We start from the raw sequence: 16,205 nt of genomic DNA on the forward strand, positions 1-16,205 counted from the left end.
TTACTCCTAGGAGTTGCAGTACCCCTGCTTACCTTGGCCAACTTAGCCGATGGAATGAGTCCGTTTGGTATGAGTGCTCATCTATTGTTCAACTGAGGTTCTTTGATTTCTGGTTTGCTTGCATGTGTACTCAATCATAGAAACCTACATAGCCATCGATAAATTACCTACGGCAAGTAGCGGCTGGCGGCTACACCTCCATTTAAACTGTCATTCTGGTACGTAGCTGTGTAAAAAAAACCTTAAATGGGAGAATGCCGTTGGGTGGAACGGTTAGAAAGCGCACAATTATCTGGATTGGGACGATCAACTGAACGACATGACAGACACGCTTTGGGTGCAGTTTATCTGATGAGACTGAGTCGCAAAAGTCTTTCCATGAACGAATCAATCATAAATATCTTCAGATCCGTGTAGCAGCGTCTAAGTGACTTTCTTGCTCACATCACTGTTGACCGGTTCGCCTAGTTGTGCTTGTGTGACGTAGTGCCGATTAGAACACCTTACAAGTCTCTAATCCGACTGTTCTGAAAATCTATCAAGAAACAGGTCACAGAGCAGACTCATCGTCATTAGGATTCAGCGATCCAAGTAAAATTACACATGCCGAGGCTTCGCAGACCGAGCTTCCGTTAGTTTCAGTTCAGGGAAGCCCAAAAACAGAGCAGTGGACGCGACAGTCTTTCTACCCTAATGTCCAGAAGCCCCATGGTAGAAGCCTGGGCTTACTATGCAGTATGTAATTAGCAACTACAGGCAGTAGCCCCCCTCTCTTTGCCGAATGTAATTCAATGTGCAAAACTTCAATACTCTAATGGACCCGGGGGCCTTCGGGGAAAATAAAAGCCTGACAAAGCTAGAAACAGTGGACCATTCAACTGACCTTATACTCGTTGGTGAGGTTACAGAGTAGTCAATTGTGAAAAAGCGAAGAGAAGGTTGTCTCCGAAGTAGAAGGATATGTCTCGCAAACGACCACTTCATATACTACTATGAAGGTTTCCTGATCTACTGCGATGCAGTTTGTTAGTTTCCAATTTATACCGCAGAAGGGTATTCTACTCTCAACTGAACATTATTCCATAAGCTTTGAAAAGGGTGGCTTTTTAGCGGACACGTTCCGAATAAAAAAGTTTCATGAACTTGGAGACAAAGTCACAAAGATGTACAGCAGGGATTACTCAACAAGAAGAATGAGGAGATCAGAGAGGGACGGGAAGTGAGCATGGGAAATTAGAACCGGAAATCACCTTGATGTTATTTCGCCAATAACATGCCTGAATTAATCCAACCGAATTTGACAGTGTTTCAATTCGGAACTTTTTGACTTTTAAATTAGCTAATGCTTGCTGAAAACTGATGACATCTAGGCCAAGCGAGCAGAAGTCGATGGTTCTTGTAACGGTGTTGTGTTTTAAGAAGACTACCGTTTCCTGAAAAATGCGCCTAAAGTTTAGAAAGGGCTTTTCAGTGTAGCGCAAACAGGCTTCCTTATTCTGCGTAGTCTCATAAAAAGAGGGTCGGATTCACAGCCCTTCTGTGAGTCTGCTCCCCCTCAGCTGCGGTATCTTACCCTTCCTGGTACGTTTAATTTTGCCTCCTTTTGGTGATCACGATACCAAACGCTGGACTGATTTTGCCTTCTGTCACCCAATGAAATAAGTCCTATTCGTAATGCACAACTGATAAGAGGGGCGAAACAGGTCGTGGACTATCGACGAATTTTCAGCAACCTTATGAGTAGTGCATTACGAATACACATGTATCGCGATTTCTCGAATATCGTAACGACTGAAACATGAGGCAGCCTGGTGCAGCACATTCGGTGGCCAGGTGAGTCTCTCACAAAACCAAATGAGTAGTGTACTTCGCTGAAATACTTTTTAATTGCGGGCATATCTCTTCTGAATAGGATCGGGCATTTACATTCTTTCCAAAGTCCAAAACAGGCACGATTAGCAAATGATTAAGATGGCACTCTCAACTTTAAGAGTTCAATATTTTCTGGCAATTCTGCCAGGTCCATCGCCTCATTTGTGCAAAAAAAGGTATTCTGATGCCAAACCATTCGGTTAGTCCCATCACATTGTAAACTTCAGCTGCAATTTTATCACACGCGATTGTAGTCATGTTTGTTTGACCTGTTAATAGTAGTGACTATACTAGGTTGTCAGCAGTATTGACAAAAACCAAAAGTGTGTACGAACTCACAATATCTCTGATTCTCTGACGTTGAGTTGTCATCGGAAAAAGAACCAAGGTGTGAATAGTGTAACGAGTGTTGTGCGTTTCTCACGGTTTGGTACGACAAAGTTCGTTGGAACAACAACTGCGTGATTTTAAGGTTGACCTGAACGAAATAACAGAGTTTTGCTGGACTTGTGGCCTTCTAACCCCAAAATGAATGAGTCATTCTCGCCAAACAACAGCCTGTCAGTCGGTCAGGCGCTCGGTCGGTTGGTTGATCGAAATTCATAACCGTCTTGACAATTTCAGGTCACCCTTTGCTTTTTGACGAGATTGTGTTGATGTACGCAAGCGTACACTGTGTGCACAGTTGCATATGGGGCATGTGAACCACTGCGAGGTCAAGCGTTTGTGTTTGTCTGTACCAGATCCGTCTCTCTGAGTCTGAAGGATTGAAGTGCCGAAACATGAGGGTGTTTTTGAATTCTCAAACAAACGTTTCGGCCTAAAATCGTAACTAACAGTGCGTTTAAGCTGAACAAGAATCCTCCAATATCGGGTCGTAGTTGAAGGGAAGAACGTCCTTTTTGAATAATGAAAGAGGTAACTTCTCTTCGAAAAAGTGGCTGTCGCTATCACGGTTTGGCCTGTTTCAGGGTGTTCTCCAGTGATGATAACAGGGGGCAATGGATCTGGCTAAAACAACTCACAAATTACAGATTACGCCTAAGCGGAGATGGGTGAGTATGTTCGATTCGCCCCAGAGCCGACAAGCGCTGGTAACGGGCTGTTTTCTGTTCTGCCTAAGATAACATTATGTGCCATCTTCTCATGCAATTTCATCTGCATGTGGTCTTGATAGAGATCTCCAGCCTATTTCCAAAGTCTTTGTCGGGGAATGGACATGTGACCTGAAAGCTAAAAATTCTTAAGGAGCCTTGGAATCAAAGAAACATTTTTTCTTTATTTAACTGTCTTCGTTCAACCCCATTTCACTTAGGTCAGGAGCGACCGACATATACTCCCACTTGATTTACTTTCCGTTGAAATGAAGAGCCCATCCTCTTTTGAATTGACTATTTCCGGAGGGATAAGTAGTGGTGTAGGTTATATACAGGTATACGTTATATATAGAGGCTAAACACAGTCCATTTTTGTGGGCCAACTTTGGCGTGAAAAGTTATTGCTTCACGTCGCTTTATAACTTATATGATAATCAGTTGTATCCCTCATACATGAGGGTCGCATCCGTTCTTGGCCATATTCCACGGTCATGGTAGAAACATTTTCTGCCATAAGCGTTTAATCGCACAAAATAATTACCGAGAAATAAGTGAAAATGACGGGTTGAAATAAATCGCTGCTTGTTCATTTCCGAATATCCATTGAGAAGTTCCAGCACTACTCTTCCGGACACTGGGGAACTGTTCCCAATTGCGAAGCTTCCGTTGCTTTTAGCTCTTATGGCGATTTGTTTAAAGTACCGTTTTGAGTTACCACTGCGTTTAAATTGATTCAATCATAGCTTGGATCACCACTACGTGGTGATTGTTAGTCCATACTTCCCACAAGATCTAAGATCCCACTAGCTTGCAGTTGCCGTCAACTACGCAGCTGATTACTCATATAGACGAGAGATTTTGTGTGGAAAATGGCAATCCTCCATCCCGTAGATTAGACTCCCGTTTTCTCGTGTTCTACAGCATCAGCCTGATGCTATCTACTCAGAAACATACCGTCATCCTCGAAGACACATTGTAATGCCATCCCAACCGGTGTTTGCAAGCTACACCAGAAATACAACCGAAATCAGGTGATTCGAGCCGTGAAAATTTCGAAAGTCCAGCCTACCAGTGCATTCAAACAAATTTTCTGCAGGAGCTTCCACAGTTGAGATATAGTCCCTTCGCCAACTTTATCATCACGAATTACCAAGACTCCATAAACATGACCACCAAATCGATAAGTACCATGCGCACTCAATGACCGTGAACTCCAAGCGTCTGAACTTCTCACTTAACTCCCGAGAAGAACTGTCTGTTGACAGTATGGAAAGATTTTGAAACTTACAATAGAGTTTTCATCTTATGTTTTCTAGACGATGAAGAAAAAGAAAAGCATTGTACAGCTGTTTCATCCCTATTGGGAGTCATGAGCACCTCACGGGTCACCAGAGGGATTAGAATTCTCAGTCTCCCGGCAAGTACACTAAACCGTTCGGCTCCCAGCGGCTGCTCAGCATCGTGATTAACCCGCATCTAGAGAGGATATGGCGCCATTCCTTCTTCAGTCACGTGATCCACATCACACGGTCACATGTGTTGACTGGCTCCTCGAGCACCGCCCTTTTTAGCTACGTACAGTCTTTTTTACTTCATTCCAAAGCAGTGTCCTCGCATATTCGAGTGTTACACACCCCAGACACGTAAACTTCCCAAATTCGATTAGGAACCATTGACTAGGCGACGCGCAACAACTCTGAGTATAGGATTTCTAGAGGTATGAGACAAGGGGGTAGAAAACACTTCAGATTTATTTACCAGAATACATTATTTTGGTTGCGAATGCCAACCAAACGCTTTTGTCCTAAATGTTTCCGGTCCAACTCTCTATGGAGGCATGTGAGGCATGCGCTGCTGACGATCCCCAACTAGAATGAAACGGTATCTAGGCACTTCAACTACAGGAAGGTAGCTCTATTGAGAAACAGTTTGTTTGTCCAGACCTGCAACACGGTAGTCAAGATTTTGTAGCATCCCTCAATTTATCCACTTCACTAGCCTGCCGACTCAAATATGCAAATATCAACGTTCCACTATTGTGGCATGCGACGAGCACTACCTCCTACGAACTCCTGTCTCGAGAAGTTTAACATGTGTAAATCAAACACAAGTCATCGGTCATCCGTGCGCTAGCAATTGTTCTAGAGTCCTTGTCTGCAAACATTTACGGTGCACAGATTTTTGGTCTGGTTTAGGCCCGTGTTGCAGCCATACGCTAGCTCGTACTACGTTTGCCGTATGTCAGTTTCAAACGACTTGTGTGAGCCTATAAAACATCAGGTTTCCAAAACAACGTCACTTAAGGGGGAAATTTTTTCGATAAGTAACTGTTCCGTTCGACTTGCGACCTGTTTTTTCTGCACGGTTGCTTCCAACGACGGAATCCGATGGTAAGTGTAGAGACGGTTTTGGTAGTTAGTGTGGCTCCAGTGGGAAAAATATCTGAAGACTTAATGGAAGCACGCTCTTGACTGTGGGAATCGGTTTAGCGACATGAACCTGAACCTGAACGTGGGATGGCTAGATGTGCAACCCCAAAATGGAATGATATCGATCCCGGAAACTTTGCTTTTGCCAGGCTTATAACTAGTCGGATGACTATGGCTCCCCCTGCTCACACTTTCGTTGCAGGCAACTCTTCGAGGCCAAATAAAAAAGCTTGGCGTTTCTTGGCTGCCCCTGTCCCAAGCTCATGAGATGGTAGAAAATTGCTTGCATATCGACATGTAGGTGAAGTTTTTAGCAAATTTTCGGCCTAAGATTTGTCGAATAAAGTACTCCAATGTATCAGCGACTGCGCATAATCGGATAAGAACGTCCACACACCCACTTGGCTCACGAGTGATAGTATGCATACTCACTCTGATTCAGTTTCAGAGCACAATGATTCGGACGACTGAACAGTGTTCACAAAACGAACTGGAGATGGCGTTCTACACGGATATATTAATAGGAAAGGACATGCCCTGCCCTCAATCGGTGGCACAAGTTAGGATGCACGAAATTTTCCTCTACCATAACTCACCCTTAGGAAACACATGCCAACTGTATTCCCAATGGAAATGTCCCAGCATTCGCCTACGGTAGCCAGAGAATAATTCAGTATCCGTTAGGACAACAGACAGCTACCAAACAGACGCATTCACCGAGTTTCCGTTAAACCTATGTTCTACTTGAACCCAGATTCGTCAACTAGTCTCATTTGGACACAAATTTTGTTTTGAACAAAAAATCTTTCAGCTCTAGCATCCTTTCGGTGCCTAGCTGCCATGCCATCCGAAGGAAGCGCGAGGGCTGGGATACTACCAGGTTGCCCAAGCCTAGACAGGGGAAGTCGAGAGGCAGATGTCGGATTCGAACGACGGACCTTCCGGTCATTAAATTCGCGCTCTAACAACTGAGCGGGAAACTCAACTGAATCCAGCACACATAAAGATTGATTTAGAGGCATTCTCACGAAGTCCAGTTAATATGATGGAAAACCAGTGAATACTCGTCAGAAAGTAGACAATTGTATACAAAAGTTGCAATCGAGCGGTAACCAGTGCTCACAAGAACTTCCACAGATTAAACTACTCCTGAAATCCCGTTGGAATAATCTTGTCAGTTGGTAGATAGAAAGCTCAATATGTGATAGCGGATTTTTTGTATGGCGAAGTAGGCGCACATACACATTTCTGAAAGCGTCCCTTGTTTGACTCATATTTTATCAACAAGGGATCAAAATTAACGGCGCCAGAACTATCAGCAAGATTATATGTTCACGCATTTTAGAACAGGAAGAGAGATATTCACACTTGATTTGTAATAGGCTGTGTTTGAAATCACCTCGAAGCCATGCCTAAAGATGCCTTCTCCTGGAGCAGGCCAGAGTAATGTCAGGCAGGCACTACAAAACTATAGGATGTATAAAATAAACAGATCTGGAAATAGGACTGTGAAAACATCTAGCTTGACCCATTTTTCTGATATAGGACTAGAGTTTTCTAATTTATGTTCACTGTGTTCAGCCCAACGAAAATCAGCGGTGGTCAATGATTCGAAATTAACCCTAATAGTTAGTGAAGAGGTCACTTTTCGGATCGACTTTTCAGAGGGACAGAAAGGCAAGAGCAACAAAAATGTCAACCAGGGGGGGCCAAATTCTTTGGAAAAGGTCAGATGTTCACCATTGAGCTTCCAAAGTGTAAAAGGTTTGACTTCAGTGACACAGGAGAATAGAAAGCAAAATCACCGGCATATTCGAGAAACTTATTGGACTGACAGCATCAGTATGCTGGGCGAAAAGGGTGGTAGAATGGTGCCATCAGCCACATCTTTGTGACGGCGGAAAGCGATGGTGAACGTCTGTCTAATTTTGCCCACATCCAGCGACGTCAACCAGCTGACGGGTGAAGATCAACAACCGATAGATTAAAGTTTATTCGACAAGACTTTTCTATCCATTGTAGTGAAGTTATCCTCATCCAGAGGTAAATTGTTCAAATGCACCGAATAAGCTGCAGTGTCCAGGTTGGTGCGACTTTTTATACGCGTATTGTTAGAGGTTAAAAGAAACAGACAGTTCGGTGGGATGTCAGAGATTACATCCTTCTCAATGAGATTCAGAAGAGCTAAACAGGAAGTGATCGGACGATGTTTAACTTCGGTTTTAGAGGGGAGCTACATGGCGCTAATTACCGTTCATACCTGGGTTGGATAAAGAATTGGAAAAGCTTAATTCACGATGAGAATGAAGAGGATACTTGTTATATCTGTTGATTCGCCAATCTGTGGTATCTGCTGCCGACCCGCTGCAGTGCTTAGTGTCGGGAAAAAAAGACTCGCAGAAGGGAACACAACAGCTATATTCCGAACAAGCGAGTGCGAGAGTGAGTGCGTTCGAGTGCGAAAAGTACAACGGTCACAAGCTATTTAAAGAGGACTTTCTGACATTGATCCAGGCTGTCTGATAGGCGTTAGTGAACACCCGTCAACATCAATCGTGCCCCTATGAAATGCCTGAACGCTGATCACATTCGGTCCTGGCTTCTGTGGCGTGCATGAGAACTCATTGGCTTTTGCTGAATTGACTGAATAATTGACTGGCCTGGATGCTTGCCGACTTTCCTGTTGAGATTTTGGTAGAGCAGTAGGTTTCGGGCTTTCTGAGGTTGCTTTCAGGAATCTGACCTTCCTGATAATACTGTTTAGATAGTTCACCGGTACAGCACTTCAGTAGTAGGCTCAAATACTGTCGGTGTTGGGAAGAATAGTCGGACGAATAATCGAGTAAACATGTCAAAATTCGTGGGAAACAGTTGGGGTACTACAATTTGCGAAGTAATACTAGTAGCGGTTGGAGACACAAGAAAAGCAGAAAGAAATCAAGTTTTCAGTAATGAGTAAGTGGTGGAATTGGTGAATTCTCTCTTTCAAGCGAAGCTACTGAAACTCTGACTGTTCTTTGTGAATTCATTGTCCATGATTTCGATCACCTGGCCTGATTAGCCCCTTTCACATCTGCACAAATACCACCATGACGAGATGTGGGCGTGTTCTTTTCTTCATAGTCGTTCAGGATTTGAGGACCTGATTAGTCTGTTGAGAACGAATAAACGCTCCATCGGGCAGTACTGGATAGACGATTCAAACACGGGAAATTAGACGCAAAGTGAAGGAGAGTTATTCACCAGGGTGATAAATTCAAGCAAGGAGATGGGGGCGGCCAGAGCAGCCTTCAATACGTATTACATTCAAGTCCAAATGTTGGTGAGTTATTTTCACTTCTGCATTTCTGAAGCAACTTGTGTAATATTCTATCAGACAGGTAACCAGCAGCCAATTTGAAGGCGATGATGTGGAGTACGAAACCAGGTTATCGAAATGTTAGTCCGCTAACTTGCCCACTCGGCTAACAGAGCCATCGAACACTTGTGAACATGATGTTAAACGGAAAATAGCCGAACAGTGGTGATCAAAACTTGAGTAGACAGCGGACAGTAGAGGCCGAAAAGGGAGTGCAAACCTTGGATTGGACAACTTGTTTTCATTTACAAATAAATGGTTGACATGGGCACCATTACTGCTTACCTAAAAAACATACCGTACAGGCCAAAAGAAAAAACTTTCAAGGCTGACCTTGCTAAGGTCACCTGCTAATACATAAAAGCTGTAATCGATACTGGATAAAAATTGGAAAAGGGTTCACTCAAGACTTCATTGAATACATTCCGAGAAACTCAAGGGGAATCACGCAAAAGTTGAGCTAGGTATTCAAAACTTCTTGGGAACACCGAAAGCAGATTCGCAATGGTGCAGCCCGGTCAGAACAGAAAAACATAAGATGACTGCCGCTGTTCTTCTCTTTTATCAGGTGGTCTAAATAGGGGAATGCGGATGAAGGAAGCCTTATGGACACTGCGTCTTTACCAGTGAATGAAGAAATGTCCGCTAGAGTCTGAGTATCCAAGAATTTCGAATTGTCAAAACGCATATGCCGTACGTGAACTTAAGCTGTAGAATCAAAACTAGATAGCCAGTCGTGGTAAGTTTGAAAACTGTGATTTAAGTGAAGAGATAAATTTACGGGAGAAGGCTGTAGCCATGACTGACTGCAACGACGAACACCAGTGAGTCTTTAGGACCTTGACCCACTCTTCAAGGTCGTAAGGGATCGTGCTGGCCCAATTAGTTTTGATTTGTATCTCAGTAGTAAAGAGTGGGTACAGGATCACATGCGTGAAAGTTCCCGGTGAATCTTTGTGGAGATTTCGTCCTGTAAGTGAAGCCAATCTATGCTGAAAAGCTGATGAATCGTCCAGTGCTGTATACAAAGCTCGCCCCGGAAACCACAATTCATCCAGTTATGTCAGTATTTGAAAAAACGTTAAGTTACTTTTTAAAAACAGCGAGTTAGGGAGATGAAACTATAGAGAAAAGAATGGTATCCCAGGCTAACCTGCCTATGAAGAAAAGTTTTAGAGTTTTGACAAAGGAGAAGTTATTTGCAGTTGCTGTGGCAACTAAAACACCAGTAGATATTTTAACCGAAGAAACTGGCATCACCGTGCATGATGGCACAATGTTCAACACCAAGTTTCTGCTACCGAACCCGGTATAACCGATAGAAGAAAGGAGCTGGATGCAAATACGTTCATTTGAAGGGTTTGCTTATCACGCTACTCAAACATCACTACCCAACCATTGAACAGATAAAGGCTATTAAGTGAGTTTTGTAGAGTATTTATCTGTACATTTTTTATTCACCCTTTCCATTACCTTTCCTGTTTATATATATATATATATATATATATATATCCTCTCTTTTCGGAAGGCAGAATTCCTCCTAATGATTAAGAGGAGGGCAAGAATCCAACTTGAATCTAATGACCCGATAACCTCCGCTGTCAGTACGTTCCTCTTTAAACACATGACGTCATTATGGTAAGAATGAACTGCAATCGATGGTCACAACAAACATTGATTTCATCTGTACTGCTAACGCACTGCCTCACCACATAAACTGGTACCTGTTGATTGATTGANATTTGACTTGGTTCAGCAGCCGATTTAGCTCGCTACCCACCGATGCCGTCCGTAACAAAGCACTGATGATGTCATCTCGATTGGGGATGAAACGTCTGCAAGCAAACTGCCCAGCTCAGCGAACAAACCAGCTACCTGAGCTACCAACATTTTCCTCTATAGGAAACCGTGCCTATCTGATGAGCCCCAAAAACGGCGAAGTCGCTTGTGGGCTGTCGAAGAGTTTTCAACAACCTTATGAGTGGTGTACTACGCCCATATGTAATTCCAACTTTTTAGAAGGACTTCTCACTTCTAAGGTCCTTTGGGAAGCATGGTTGCTGGAACACAGTACAAAAATGGTTGTATCTGCTTCGACTGCCAACTGGGAACGGAAGGGCATACATTGGGAGATTTCATTTGAAAAGTAAAACGTGTACAAATGAGAGGCTTGGGGTTATAAATTACAGATAGATTTCAACCTAACAGATCGTTTCCGTTATACCCATTGTTTCATTTTGCAACTGTACCAGGAAGCACGATAGGTTCGAGTTGAATAAGGAGGAAAATAGCCTTGGACTATTTATACAAAGGTCTTATGTTCTTCCAGGACAATGTTAACGAAGGAATCACGTCTGAACGCTGTAGTTGGAATTTTCAGTCCAATCAGTTTCAATAGCTGGAGTCTGCTTTTGTAAACGTCACAGACTAAGGGCGTGTATTTTTGTCCCAGCATCAGAGAAGTACGCCTTTAGAGTGACAGCTTTGTGAGCATGTGTTCCAACCTCATCTGGACTCAGCTGTCCCATACGACATTTCGTAAAAATAATTCTCTGTTTGGCTAAAAAAATGCCCGTAAGTCCAGAATGCTACCTCTTATTTCTCTTGGCGTGTTGAATGTTCTTGAAACTGACAATGCAGTTCCACTTAGTCTTGTGAACTAGTTGTCAAATGAACGATTCTACAGCGATTCATGAATCGAAGAGGCGTTTGATATAAAAACGCACTGAAATCGGACTGGTCTCGCTGTGATTGCCTACGCAACCCCGCTTAACACATTCAACCCTACATGTGTAACTGTGGATGTGCACTGCGACCCGGATGTGGACTGCGTTGACAATGTGATCATGCAGCGCCGACGGTATTTACCGGTGTCTGTCGAATGGTTGGGTAAACAAGTCGTGCTCCGTGGCGAGCGAGACTAATGTATGAAAATCGACCTGTCTACGTCTGGACAGTGTCTGAACAAATCCTGCTGCCACTCTGGCCCCTGCCCAGCCACAAGGGCAGACAGCAACGAGCGGTGACCTGAGCTCCAACCAGCCCAGGTCATACCCTGTGTCCTGGGCTCCGGTCGTCGGCACATATCCGCCATGACCCTGAAGTCACGCAGGTAGGTAGGTGGGCGACAAAACTATAAATGGCCTATCCACCTTTTTACCATTGATCAGACCGACAAACTTTACACTGTACGCCACCCCTCTCGTATTTGCAAATACCTCCGTCTCGAACAGACATGTCAATACGACATGCAGACACGAACAAAGCACGGACTAGCCTGGTTGTCGCATCACGCACACCAGCCAAGTTCAGGGCGAAGCAGAATGTGCGTCCAGCAGCTAGGCCAAACTTGACACCACACTCGGTCGACCCTAGGTCAGAATGGACTGAAGGGTAGATGTGCGATAGTACCGCCACCAAGCTGAGTCAACACCAACTCGCTTTGACCGGCATGATTGACTGGCCGATTGGCTGGTTGGCTGCCTGATTGCTTCGATGGCTTGCTGACTGGCAGAGTGACTAAGGTAAATGACTGGTCGACAGAATCAATCGCCTATGCATAGAGGCTCTGACTACTCTTGCCAACGGTCATAATAAAGGCGCATACGACTGAATAGAACGTTCCATTGCAGAATGGTGTCGCTGTATTGTGATCTGTAAATGCCAAAAGACTGATTAGGTGACACAGTAAGACAGTAGTTGGCTGGAGGAAACTGTGATTAAGGGTGGTGAGAGTTGGAAGGTGAGCCCACAGTAGATACCTGCTATTAAGAGTCTTCGAAACGTCAGACGCCTGGCTTCAGCCACACGCAAGTAGGCATTCAGAGTAAACTAATTAAAATATAAACAGCATTTAATTCGGTCGTCTCTTACTAAATCAAGAATACTTCGATTCAGTTTGAGGACTGCTCAAACAGATGGTATTTGTTCCGAATAACAACTAAGAAAAATGCTAGAACATCCCACAGGATTTCAAGCTTGGCCGCATTCCAATTGGGAGAACCGCCGTGGCAACTACGCAGAGTCACGCGGTTACATTATACTAGTCGAACAGAGACTAAACTGAATTGAACTTCCAGCGACATTTCTCAAATATCCTATTCCTTTCTCTTTCCATTGGTTTGAACACGAAAACGAATTCCTGAAGCCTGACAGATAAAAACCACCATCTCAGCTTTACAAACGATTCGTTAAAAAATCTAATCATCGCCAGACAATAAACTCACATTTTCATTCACCGAAACCAGACACAAATTTTTTACGATGGCCACTTTTTTGGTAGATTTCCACGGCCTGAAAAGGGACATTAATTTCGATGTCATCATAAAAAACAGGACTGTGAGCACTTCAGTCTACTGGTGTAGTAGTTGAATTTACCAACTGAAGCCTTGATCGAGGGGTGCGCAGCCGTTTTGTCACCGTTGGTGTAGGAGACACCGTCGAAGGACGTACACATGTTCAATCCTAGTTCCCAAAAATTTCCAGAAAACACACAGGCTGGTAAAAAAAATGAAAAATGACCGCGGCAGAGGACAACTCTGATGACCGACCTCAGTGTTGTTGCTCGTCAACCAAAAACGACTGGTCTACAATCACGCAATAAGAGAACTCCAGCCTTTCTGGTCTCTCTATCCGATTGTCATCGGAATTTCCGTAAAAATTAGGAATATCCAGGTTAACCGTATAAGGGACATTAAAAATGTACCCTAGAGACCGAAGAGCCCTCTCAAAGAGACACGGTTTCTCTAATACGGTATCCATCTGTTATAGAATCCGACACTTAGATGAGTGAGTTGAGGTTTCTCGAGTGTTTCTGCGGCGCTGTATCCTGACAGCAGTGTGAAGACCACTCAGAAGTTCAAGTCGATCAACTTTGTGTAGCTGTAGCAGGACTTGTTTCCCTCATCGATGATCTGCCCAACGGGACTATGATGTCTATGTTCGTGTTGAGGGCTGTTTACAAACAAGGATTAGCGCAAAGAAAATGCGAGGGGAAAACGCAATTACTTGCCACTTCAGGCATAACCGGTACTCTCCTGAGCTCCGGAGACTTGTATGCTAGAGGTACCGTCAATGGGATGAACTTACTTGATCTGTCCATATAAGTAAGGAATATATTACGGATGGGAGGAATTGCTAGCATTCTCAAATCGACCAATGCTCACTTGCGTGGATGGCTGGAAGAAAGTAAAGTCCTGAAGGTGAGCTCTCAGCTCCATAGGTGGCACGCCGCTCGAATAAACAAAGGCTCTGTGTATCATTTCGCCTTATCACCTCAAGTAGATCTGACATTAGTGTACTGATTGCTGTTCGTTCTTCGGGCGTATGTCCACAGAATTGTAGAAATGGATGGGGAAACCATACTTCGGAGTATTTTGTTCCTCACTGACAGGTCCGCCTGTATATCCTAACTGGTGCAAATAAATGTATTATCGATACTCATGAATTTTGTTGCCGTAAACAATTCACAGCAAAAGATATGTTTCATGCGAATAAACTCATCCTTCCAATTGACAGACGTAAAATCCATATTCCCTATTCCATGTGAAATTAGGATGACAGCTTAAAGGGCCTGGTAAAAACGGGACCCTGTTTGATGATCATCAATTAGAAAATTCAAGCCTCAGTTCCGAAATCGTGTCGACATCCGTGGCTGCATGGTCTTTATGCGACAGCTTGGTCTATGCTTTTCCTGTACCGTTTCAGATGAGTTAGCCAACAACATCTGCACTGACGATGATGGGGCATAATTCGGGTATGATAGACCAGGATAAAATGCTCCGAATAGAATGTGATTTAATACTCTGTTATCCACGGTGATAGGTGAACTGTGAATACACCTTGCCAGTAGAAGCCAGTTCTGAGTGAAGTTGCCAAAATGATGACTCTTAACACTCGGAAAAAACTATACCGACCTGATTGAACATAGCGCCTGAACGCAGTATGATATCTAGATAAACTCGAGGGATTCTGAACGCACGTGAGAAGAGTTCCAATGGAGTCGAACTACTGTGAATAACCAGGGTTGCCAACCCAGTCACAAACAGTGAACGAAAGTTATGGTTGGCGATGATATGCCCAGATTAAGTTTTAAACAAGTCGGCGTCCGAAGTATCGACAAGTTTTGCACACCGGGAACAACGGACAGGGACCCGTTACGTGATATCACACTGAGGTTCTAAAATAGTCCATCACTGACGCTTGTCTTTGTTCTGTGTATGAATTGGCGTATAATGTTTCCCACAAGCTTGTCGCTAGACTGACGTTGCTGCCCTCATAGAATTTCAAAAAAAAAACTGAAGCAATCGTTGTACAGATTGTTTCATTTGCTTTAGTCTCACATGCTTTAGGGGCGAATCCAGTCACTCATCTTGCGCTTCATCCTCCATCAATCGAACCAAGTTTTCGTCTCAAATACCTTATTCAGTTATCACTGCTGCATCTCATTCAATGATGTTTTGCTGTCAGTAGGTTAGATAACGGTAAAAACAACGCTTGTGAAGTTGGTTTCCTGAACATCAGTGGTATCGTCCAGTGATTAATCTCAATACCATGATCGATTGAGTGATACGTTTGTGAAACATACTGAGTGGTACGTGTCTTCTCTCCTCTTCGTTCGCGTGTTTTCTGAATGACTGATTCTAGGGGTGAATCGATCGAAGTTTTTTCTTCCATCCGTTATTGTGAATCAGATTTACTGACTCGGCCTATACGGTTTGCTCACAGAAACACCAGTGATCGTAAACAGCTGCCAAATCATTGTCACCTTACTAATGGGGTAGCAGGCAAGGTAGGTCGCACGTGCCTGTCTTTTCCTCCAATGGCCTCAGACTATCCAGCTGGAATGCCATCTCACACAGCAGCGACCCAGTCATACATGTGTCCCGGTTGGTAAGGTCAAACGAATGAGACGAACGAACAGTAAAGAATAGCGGTGGATTACAAAGTCGCGTCAGACACCTGCAACATGATCGATCATATGGTTTAAATGTGGACGTGAGATGTCATCTCCTATCGCAATCTGAGCAGCACCCTGTTACTTTGTTGTGGTTATCACTGGAAGGTCAGAGCATCAGTTAAAAAGTTCGTTGACTTGTCAGCGAAAGGCTGGAAGCGGATTTGCTTGGCTCCCAGGCTGAGGTTCGGTACAGTGCGGACATGGGGATGGAATGCTAGATCCATGAACCATATGATCGGTTTAGTCAGATAGCTAATTCTTGCATTTTAGGAGTGGTGGCTTAATAACAGAGGAAACTAGTGACGCTCAACTAATGTTGCGGTGATCATAGTGCTGCGACACAGAGCACTTTCAGTAGTGAAAACGCGTGTAATTCAATAATAGTAAGTTCTTTAAATAACTTATTGTGGCTTGGGCGGACAGTTGAGTGCTACCCAAACACCATCAAACCACACTACATTCAATGGATTGTCCAGGAAATCGGGAGGTGG

At 43.8% G+C, this 16,205-nt stretch overlaps 1 protein-coding gene across 1 annotated transcript; it reads left to right on the plus strand.

Annotated features, from left to right (window-relative positions):
- Nucleotides 1–2,923: 2,923 nt before the first annotated feature.
- Nucleotides 2,924–6,363, plus strand: T265_00406 (hypothetical protein; the record flags this gene model as incomplete). Its single annotated transcript, XM_009164179.1, has 3 exons — nucleotides 2,924–2,927; nucleotides 4,286–4,430; nucleotides 6,210–6,363. The coding sequence occupies 3 exons, from the start codon at nucleotides 2,924–2,926 to the stop codon at nucleotides 6,361–6,363; spliced, it is 303 nt and encodes a 100-aa protein (XP_009162443.1).
- Nucleotides 6,364–16,205: the final 9,842 nt, after the last annotated feature.

The sequence above is a fragment of the Opisthorchis viverrini genome, assembly GCF_000715545.1.
Source record: "Opisthorchis viverrini unplaced genomic scaffold opera_v5_4, whole genome shotgun sequence".
In the NCBI taxonomy this organism is placed as follows: domain Eukaryota; kingdom Metazoa; phylum Platyhelminthes; class Trematoda; order Opisthorchiida; family Opisthorchiidae; genus Opisthorchis; species Opisthorchis viverrini.